The sequence below is a fragment of the Brassica napus genome, chromosome A7 (genome assembly GCF_020379485.1).
Source record: "Brassica napus cultivar Da-Ae chromosome A7, Da-Ae, whole genome shotgun sequence".
NCBI lineage: Eukaryota > Viridiplantae > Streptophyta > Magnoliopsida > Brassicales > Brassicaceae > Brassica > Brassica napus.
In genome coordinates, this window is record NC_063440.1 from 2,250,670 (window position 1) to 2,260,610 (window position 9,941).

Genomic DNA, 9,941 nt, shown 5'->3' on the forward strand with positions numbered 1-9,941 from the left:
TTATCACAAATTTAAAGTATTTTGAAAATGGTTATCATCTAAAGATAATAATTTAAAAAGTGGTTTCAAATTTGTGGTAAAATTGAAATTCTGTCAAATAATAATTACTTAACTTAAATGTTATGATATTTTTGATTGAATATAAAAATGGTATGCAAATTAGTGTATTTTAAGAAATTTCTCAAAAATCGAACATACAAAAACCAAAACCAAAACCAAATGGTTTTGTATGTTCTATAGTCTCTTTGTTACAAGCTACTCATTTACATTTCAAGTCCAGTTAGTCACTCTAGGAGCAAGGAGACTCGAGTGAGTCACCCTGATGTAAAATTAACTTTGATTTGTTAAAACACTTGATTCTCTTAGTCTTGATTCGAACATATAGTCCTTATGGATTTTATGAGTAGTACACAGAGGAACATAATGATGAAAATGATCTACTATTATATATAACTGTTTTTTGTCGACTATATATAACTGTGCATCTACAAAGAATCACACATATATCTCCAAGTTTTAATGCTATCTAAAAATACATATAGGGGAACAATTTGCTGTCAACTCCTCTCTGAAGCAAAGCTTTGAGAAAATCAGAACGGAACAGTGAATGGCAATGCGTGTAGTTCGGCTTCTGGAAGAAACCGAGCAGTTGGCCACACCATCGAACTTCTTCCATTGCTAGTTGTCTGATTGTTAACTTGATGATGATGTCTTTTAGCACCAACTTTCACGACCAGCCACAATTCTTGATCTTCAGTGTCAATGAGCTTGCTCTCGACAAGATCAGGAGCCCAGTTCTCGATGAGATCCAAGAACCGCACAGCCGTGGAAGAAGGGCATTTTCTGCATAGCTTCGAAGCTCCAGCAGTTTCTTGATGAGTCTCTTTACCTAGTGGCTTACTGATTTGTCTGTCTGATTCTAGAGAAACTGTGTTCTTCTCTTTACTGAGCTTTGTTGTGATTTCTCTCTTTCTCTTCTCTTGGCAGACAATTAAAGGGTCTAGTGGAGCTTCATTTGCAGAAGTATGAGCAAGGGACTCGCTATGATCCTTGTTGGTAAGCATCACCTCAGCATCTTGATGTTCATGCTCTTTGCCATGTAACAAGACCCGTAAGCTGGTTTCTTCAAACCCAATAATTTGAAGAAAGAGTGTCATCATCATCACGTGAAGCAAAACAGACCCAACAACAAGTGAACAAACAAACTCACCAGAGCCGTATTGCCTACCATCGGGGAGGAGCGGACTCTGAATATGATTCGGTCTGCTATCACAAGAATTCTGAGACGACGTTTGTTGCTCAAGCTCCACTGTAAGGCAGCTTTTCTCCAAGCACTCAAGCTCATTCTTGCTTATTGATCCGCGACCATCATGGACCTTCTTACTAGAATTAGCACTTTCATCTTTCCGCCGTCTCTTTCCGTGACGGTGCTTCTTGCTACTGTTGTCAGCCTCAGTATCTCTCTCCTTCCTCTTTTTGTCCTTGTTGTGTTTTCTATCTCTCTTAACTTCCTCCTTTGTCCCCTGCGTTTTCAAAACCAATGGAACAACAACAATTAGTGTCCATAACTTTCAAAACTATTGGGAAGGACAAAAGAAAGTGACACAATAACATACTGTAATGCCATATTGGGGTTTACTTTGAATTGTTTATCTTAAGCCAATCGATTTAAAGAGTTGCAGTTAATCAAAGTTTCAAGCTTTTATAGTTTTTTAAGTAAGTTAACTTTCATGCTTTCTCTTTCTTTCAAGCCAAATCAAGTTTTTCAATTTTCAGACAAGATCGAACAAAGAACCAAAACTCGTGAAACAGGAAGCTGAGCAGTCAAAAATCACATGAGCTAAGGACATTCAAAGAAGTAAAAACCAAAGCCATGGTTTTTTTTCTTTCTAATCGCTCAACAAACCTTGATCGATCCGATCAGAGACTCATCCCGAGTTTCGTTTCGTACATAACCAGGTGGTGGGAACGGGTAACACCGAGACATCCTCTCCCACGATCACAGACCAAAACTCAGAGCGAAACCCTAGATTGGTTACGAGAGAATCCGAAAGTGTGAATTTTTCTCTTATCCCGCTACAGAATTGGAGAACCCAATCGAGAGAGAGACATGATTTTGTCACAAAGAAGTCGAAGATCAGAGAAGAACGACCAAGGGGTGGGGTCACGACAATTCCCAGGCTACGTAGCTCTCCGATCCACAATTTTTTTGTCTGTTATTCTCTTTACCTTTATTTTATTTATAGACGCACGGGTTGCCTTATAACGAACAAAAGGTGTGTTTGGTTGCAGGAATAGTAGTTCTAAGACTCAAAAGCAAGCCTATATATAATGTCAGAAAGGCCCATAGAACTTGAACATTTTGTTTTGGGTCCACGAGCTATTTCCTCATGATAACTATTATATAGCACCAGATCCCCACCGACATATGATCCCGTGCTATATCCCTACGAATTGAAAGTTTCAAACTTATTTCTTCCCAGATTAATAGTTCAAAACTTAATTATCCATAGACGATGGTTTAAATCAGTTTTTTAGTTTTAATCGGTTTAATCTTGAGCAAATAATTTTAAAATAAGTTAAACCAAATAAAAATTTAATTATATATATATATTTATTTTTTTGAACAACTGAAATTTATAAACTTAATTATATATATAACATATTTTACCATCTTTTTCACAGGTTTCACAACACTGACACTGGTCCTCTTAAATGTTAAGCTCTGTAGCTCGTTGTGCAACGTTTCTCTTCCTCTAACCCTTCATGCATTGTATCCGAGCATCTCCACAATCCAAGTGTGACAATTTCTCCTACGCCTAATCGAAAACGCATGGTTTCTGGGCACTTAGGCCTCTCAAAGAAAAGCTTGGGCAGATATCCTTGAAGAAGGAAATGATGATGATTTGGAAGAAGAATATAAGTTTGATGATTTTTTGATAAAAATTCAAAAGCGATTAAGACATAACTTTAGAATGTCACAAAAACAGAACCTCTTAAAATTCAAGTTAGAATTTTCAGAGTGTCTCAAATTAGAAAGGACAAAGACAAGAAAATATGATTTATGGAATATCAGTTAGCTGAAGCTCCGCTTATCGTATGAAGATATAAATTGGAGTTTATGAAATTCTCAGTTTACAGATGTAATGGCGTTGGTAGAGACGAAAGGTTTGTGAAGAAGATGTTAAATTTTTTTTTCTTACAAAAATATATAAAAATTGAATTTTTGTTTGGTTTAATTAATTTTAAATTATTTGGTTAAGACTAAACCGATTAAAACCAAAAAACCGACTTAAACCATCGCCTATGGGTAATTAAGTTTTGAACTATCGATTCGGGGAGAAATAAGTTTGCAACTTTCAATTCGTAGGGATATAGCACGAGGTCATTACTTTGGTAGGAATCTGATGCTATATGGTAATTATGGTGGGGAAATAGCTTGTCGACCCTTTTGTTTTTGAATCAGGTTCGGTTATATCGGCAGTTAACTAAATTCATCTGGTTATGGTTTGATTCGATAATTGGTTAGTTCAGTTTCTTAACCAGAATATCTTTGACCAAATATGTATAATTAATACGTTTCTTATATCGTTGACCCAAGGGTAATGTATAAATGGCTGAAACGTTGGGGTACAAAATACTACTTACCAAATCTATATTATTAAAACTCAAGTACAAAATTAGAATGTTTGGAAACATAAATTGTAGTTTAAAAAAAAAAAAAAATTTTGGAAACAACGATAGTAATATTAACAAAAAAAGTAATAGGTTTATGTTATTAAGAAAAATTGAAAGTCCATCATATATTATAAAAAACTATCTATCTGGGCGAGTTTTAAAATATACGAAAATAGGTTGATTTAATTGCCTAAAACATTTTTTTTCTAAACTAACCATTAAACAAAATTTAAACTTTACATACATATTTCAAATCAAAATAATAATTCAAAGTTGATTTATATCAAAAATTGATTAAAAAATATACATATATTCAAAAATGGATTTTTACAAAACTATTTTTCAATAACCATTATAAAAAAATGTTGTCAATATATATAAGAAAAATAAAATACAAAACCCAATTTGAAATACCAACTCAAATTATGGTTTTTATATTTCATATTAAGTTTTAAAAATATAATCTTAATTATTAAAACTCAAGTACAAAATTGGAGTGTTTGGAGACTTGAATAGGACTATTAAAAAATTTGGAGTGTTTGGAAACATGGATTGTAGTCTTTAAAAAAACAAATTTGTAAAACAAGGATATTAGTATTAACAAAAAAAGTAATGGGCTTATGTTATTAAGAAAAATTGAAAGTCCATCATATTATAAAAAACTATCTATTTGGGCGAGTTTTAAAATATACGAAAATGGGTTAATCTAATTGCCCAAAACTTTTTTTTTCTAAACTAACCATAAAAGAAAATTTAAGCTTTATATACATATTTCAAATCAAAATAATAATTCAAAGTTTATTTATATCAAAAATTGATTCAAAAATATACATATATTCAAAAATGGATTTTTACTAAACTATTTTTCAATAACCATTATAAAAAAATGTTGTCAATATATAAGAAAAATACAATACAAAACCCAATTTGAAATACCAACTCAAATTATGGTTTTTATATTTCATATTAAGTTTTAAAAATATAATATATGTAATTATTTATATGATGGTACATATAAAATACTATTAATTATATGATTACTTATATGATGCTACTTATAAAATATGATTAATTATATGATGACAATATACGATATATAATAATGACTAGGGATGAGCTTTCAGGTACCCATACGGGTTTGGTTCTGATCGGTTTACGTTTCATGTTTTTGGGGTCAACGATTTCATATATTATAAAAAACTATTAAGAAACTATCTATATGGTCGTGTTTTAAAATATATGAAAATAGGTTGATCTAATTGCCTAAAACTTTTTTTTTTCTAAACTAACCATTAAACAAAATTTAAACTTTACATATATATTTCAAATTAAAATAATAATTCAAAGTTGATTTATATCAAAAATTGATTAAAAAATATACATATATTCAAAAAAGATTTTTACAAAACTATTTTTCAATAACCATTATAAAAAAATGTGTCAATATATATAAAAAAAATACAATACAAAACCCAATTTGAAATACTAACTCAAATTATGGTTTTTATATTTCATATTAAGTTTTAAAAATATAATCTTAATTATTAAAACTCAAGTACAAAATTGGAGGGTTTGGAGACTTGAATAGGACTATTAAAAAATTTGGAGTGTTTGGAAACATGGATTGTAATCTTTTAAAAAAAAAAAAATTTTGTAAAACAAGGATATAAGTATTAACAAAAACAGTAATGGGCTTATGTTATTAAGAAAAATTGAAAGTCCATCATATTATAAAAAACTATCTATCTGGGCGAGTTTTAAAATATACGAAAATAGGTTAATCTAATTGCCTAAAACTTTTTTTTTTCTAAACTAACCATAAAACAAAATTTAAACTTTGTATACATATTTCAAATCAAAATAATAATTCAAAGTTGGTTTATATCAAAAATTGATTCAAAAATATACATATATTCAAAAATGGATTTTTACTAAACTATTTTTCAATAACCATTATAAAAAAGGGCAATTGTCAATAATAACATCTTTTGAAGTTTATGTCTCAAAAATAGAACTAGAAGGAGAAAGTCACAAAAATGACATTCATTAAAGGGTAAAATATCCCTAATACCCTTGGTTTAAAATTAAATAAACAAACAAAAATAAATAAAAATAAATAAAATAAAAATAAAAAAAAATGAAAAAAAAGAATTTTTTTATAGTTTCAGATTATATGTTTTCAGATTCGAAATTTTTATAATCTTTTTTATTGAATTTTTTTTTTCGAATTTTTTTTATTTTTTTTCAAATTTTCTTTTTATAATTTAAAAATACTTTTTAAAACTGTTTTTAAAATTTTTATTTTTTATTTTAGTATTTATGTTTTATAAAATTTTAAAACCTAATTCCAAAATCGCACCCCTTAACTCTAAACCCTAAGGTTTTGATTAATTAACCCAAAGAGTATAAGTGTATATTTACCTTTTTAATGAAACCTATTTTTGTGACTTTGAACCTTGAGTGCTACTTTGGGAACAAAAACTTGTTTTGTGCTATCCTAGTCTTTTTCTCTTTAAAAAATGTTGTCAATATATAAGAAAAATACAATACAAAACCCAATTTAAAATACCAACTCAAATTATGGTTTTTATATTTCATATTAAGTTTTTAAAATATAATATATGTAATTATTTATATGATGGTACGTATAAAATACTATTAATTATATGATTATTTATATGATGGTACGTATAAAATATGATTAATTATATGATGACAATATACGATATATAATAATGACTAGGAGTGAGCTTTCAGGTACCCATACGGGTTTGGTTCTGATCGGTTTACGTTTCGTGTTTTCGGGGTCAAAGATTTCAGTCCTATTAGGATGTTTCTAAATTTTGGTTTGAGTTTGATTCGGAACTTTGCGGGTTTGACTAGGGTTTGGATAACCCATTTAAATTATTTTTAAAGTTTTAAATCATTATACTCCCTCCGTTTCAATATAGATGATGTTTTAGAAGGTTTGTTTTGTTTCAATTTACATGAAGTTTTGAGATTTTAAGAAAGTTTTGATATTTTAAGGTTAACTTTAACTTTATTGAAAACTGTTCAACCAATTAGATTTTACAGTCTTTTTTTTATAATTGGTTAACTGATTTAAAAATTATATCTTTAAAATATTTTTCTATAGAAATGTAATTTTCTTAATATTTGTGCACTATTACAAAACATCAAGTATTATGAAACAGAGGGAGTATATTTTAAATTTCTCACGTTAAATCTAAAAATAATTAATATATATAAGTATATAAATCTATTTTTAGATAAATTTGGGTACCCGAATACTTTGGTTCGGATCAGATTTGGTTCTCTAAATAACAAAATTTTGAATAATTCGAATATTTAATCAATTTATGTTCGGGTTTGGTACTATATTTTCGGATCAGTATCGGTTCTGTTCCTCGGATTCATTTTGCCAAACCCTAATAATTACATGAAAAAAAAATATCAACATATTTTTTCAAAATATACATCCGCGCAGGCGCGCGGGTCAAAATCTAGTTATTTTTTATGGTTCAACATAAATCTCATACCTATGATAAAGTCTATACTAATTTCTGCGGAACTACATTCTACAGATAAACCCTTTTTCAGAAACATGCAAATTAGTTGTAAGTAAATATTCATATCTAGTGTAGGTGTTCATGGACAATGTCTCATAGTTTCGAATAGCAGGTGGATCTAATTCGTAATGGGTTGGTGTTCCAAGTCTGTCTCCTTGTCACTAGATCAAAAGGTCCCAGACATCAAACTATTTTATTTAATGTTAAAGGATGCAAACGTGTTGGATTGAGCTTGAAGTATGCCATTAAAAGGAAGATGAAGCAAATATGGTCTAGTGAAACAATATGCATAGATATAATAGTTCAAGTCAAATGTAAACGTTGGAATATAAAACCCTACTTAGCAAACTATTTGATTTAATGTAAAAAGGATGAAAAAGTGTTGGGTTGGTCACGAAGTATGCCATTAAACGTGAGAAAAAAAGTATACAGCCAAAATGAAGATGAAGCAAACTCATTGACTACAGTGCTTCCAACTTTCAGTAAACATTAGATGCCACCATATTTGCTCTTATGTGTTTTATCTGTCTCTCTATTTTTGGTTTCCCGTTTAAGTATTCACAAGAAGAAGTCAACAATAAACTTCTTGGGCATCATGACTAATATTTTTATCCCTCTAAGGTAATTGAGTGACCCAGTGTATTAGGCAAGAACTACAGTAATCTTAACCAGTGAAAAAGTAGGCATATGTTAAGTAGAAAAATAGTACACAAGTCAAAAAGGTTTGATAGGAAAACGACACAAGACGAATGAAAGTTCGTTACTACACTCCCCAAAACTACTACATCCACAGATTTACCTTAAGCTAAGAATGTACATATTATCCATGCTTCTCTTCTCCATGACATGACTTGGATGTCTTTTTCTCAAAATGGAGTTGTCCAAGACCGTTGAAGCTTTCTCTTTGTTTGGTGTTGAGTTGCTTCCGCCATTTTCAACTGCATTTTCCCATAACATACAGAACAAAGAAAAACGACATCAGTCTAGCAGCAATCTTACACTCACAATCTCCTTAAGAGTTAATACACGAAAAAGTTACTGCATATATATAGTAATGTAACATTTTAGAATTGGACATCAAAAGATTGTACCTGCTCTTCTTGTCTCTTGAGTCTTGCATTTTCCTTCTGCAAGTGAGATATTGCAAGCTCCAGCTCGTTTGTATATGCCTGAAATAGAAGAAAATAATATATACCATTTTTTTTAATACAGAGAAGAAACTGTAGATTCAACACTAGATTCAGTTTCTGCTTCCTTCAATTCACATGAAGTTGATAAGGCGGAGAAAAGTAAGGAGAGAGGCATTCCTGTTTCCTAGCCCTGGAACGAGCAGCAGATTCTCTGTTCTTGATCATACGCTTATGCCTTCTGTCTCCTCTGCTTTCATCAGATTCTTGGCCTCCTCTTTTCTTCCCAAAACAACCAAACCTCGCAGATTCATCAAAGTGGGTGTTAATGGAGTGAGGGTTTAAACTGAGAACAGTTTCAGGAGGAGGAGGAGGAAGAAGAGAGCGGTGGAGAGTGGATGAAGAAGAAGAAGGTGGTAGTGGTTGGGGTTCTTGATTCAAAGGCTTGTTGAGGAAATCTTTGAAGATGGAGTTATTAGGGTTTTGGTTGCTCAACATTGGCTCATGATCAATGTTTAGCTGGCGATGTTGGTGTAGGGAAGCAAGGTTGATATCTTTCCATACCTCTTCCATGGTGACTTGAGTCATGTTCTTGGCTTGTGAATATGAATGAGGTAATGAAGATGAAGATGAGGAAACTGAAAAATCACTATGGTTGATTTTATGTTTTGCTGATGACAACATTGGAGATCAGAACAACACCAAAAGCTTTGTATCTTTGAGTGAGAGAGAGCAGAGAGAAGCTGAGAGAGAGAGAGAGTTTCTTCTCTTTCAATCTCTCTCCATAGTCATTTCTGGTATTATGATGGTTGGGTCCAGCACAAGAGACAAAGATGTAACTGTTCTTGAACAAAATAAAAATAAGTTAATGTGATGACTTTTCTCGCTTAATCCAAAAATTGATAGTGATAAATATACAGTTGTGACGTCAAACTTTTTCTCATAAGATAATCATTTCAACATTTTACATGATTTGATTATATTAGCAAATAGCATGATCCTTAAATCCGGAGTTGGTGGGAAATAGATTCTTTTGATTTTAGAAAGGTGGCCAATAAGCCATGGTTTTGGTCTCACTTTAATACCACAATTCAACACTCTTTAGATCGCTTTCAAGTGTCACATTTGCTTTAGTTTTTACTTTTTAACCAAATTTTCTGTTTTTTTTTTAAATTTACTTTTAGGTAAATATATTTTGAAAACAGTCATAGTGTTATAGTGTTGCTTACATAATGCATCTCTAAAGAGTGGAATCGATCGTCAATGTAATGACCCGATCCTCGGGCGTTAGACCGGGGTTACTAAAAGATTGTTATGGACACATGTATGTTCGTTTAGACAACCCCACGTGTCTTATTACTGGTTCCAAGAGTCGACGGACAAATAACTTTCCTTGAAATACTGTCACACCTGTATCCATTTACTTCTACTTATAGTCCTATGCACAGAAAAATAGAAAGGGAGGAAATGAGCAAACGGGATACTCAATAAAGTGACTCTAGACCAGCATGCCAGCATGCCTGCATGACACTCTGCACTACCTTACGCGGGAACCAGGACTGGCTAG

General features: G+C 31.2%; 2 protein-coding genes across 4 annotated transcripts; both read right to left on the reverse strand.

Moving 5' to 3' along the window:
* Positions 1-421: 421 nt before the first annotated feature.
* Positions 422-2,238, reverse strand: LOC106451675. 3 transcript variants are annotated; one of them, XM_013893632.3, is made up of 3 exons: positions 1,907-2,238; positions 1,229-1,523; positions 422-1,123 (listed from the first exon to the last, which is right to left on the reverse strand). In XM_013893632.3, the coding sequence occupies exons 1-3, from the start codon at positions 1,985-1,987 to the stop codon at positions 591-593; spliced, it is 909 nt and encodes a 302-aa protein (XP_013749086.1). In that variant the 5' UTR covers positions 1,988-2,238; the 3' UTR covers positions 422-590. The 3 variants fall into 3 exon arrangements, with proteins under 3 accessions (XP_013749086.1, XP_013749085.1, XP_048593234.1); XM_013893631.3 differs by having other exon boundaries at positions 1,211-1,523; positions 1,907-2,237; XM_048737277.1 differs by having other exon boundaries at positions 422-1,523.
* Positions 2,239-7,911: 5,673 nt separating this feature from the next.
* Positions 7,912-9,557, reverse strand: LOC111201318 (bZIP transcription factor 27). The gene is made up of 3 exons (XM_048737278.1): positions 8,555-9,557; positions 8,339-8,416; positions 7,912-8,185 (listed from the first exon to the last, which is right to left on the reverse strand). Exons 1-3 carry the CDS (start codon positions 9,056-9,058, stop codon positions 8,114-8,116), a joined length of 654 nt encoding a protein of 217 aa, XP_048593235.1. The 5' UTR covers positions 9,059-9,557; the 3' UTR covers positions 7,912-8,113.
* Positions 9,558-9,941: the final 384 nt, after the last annotated feature.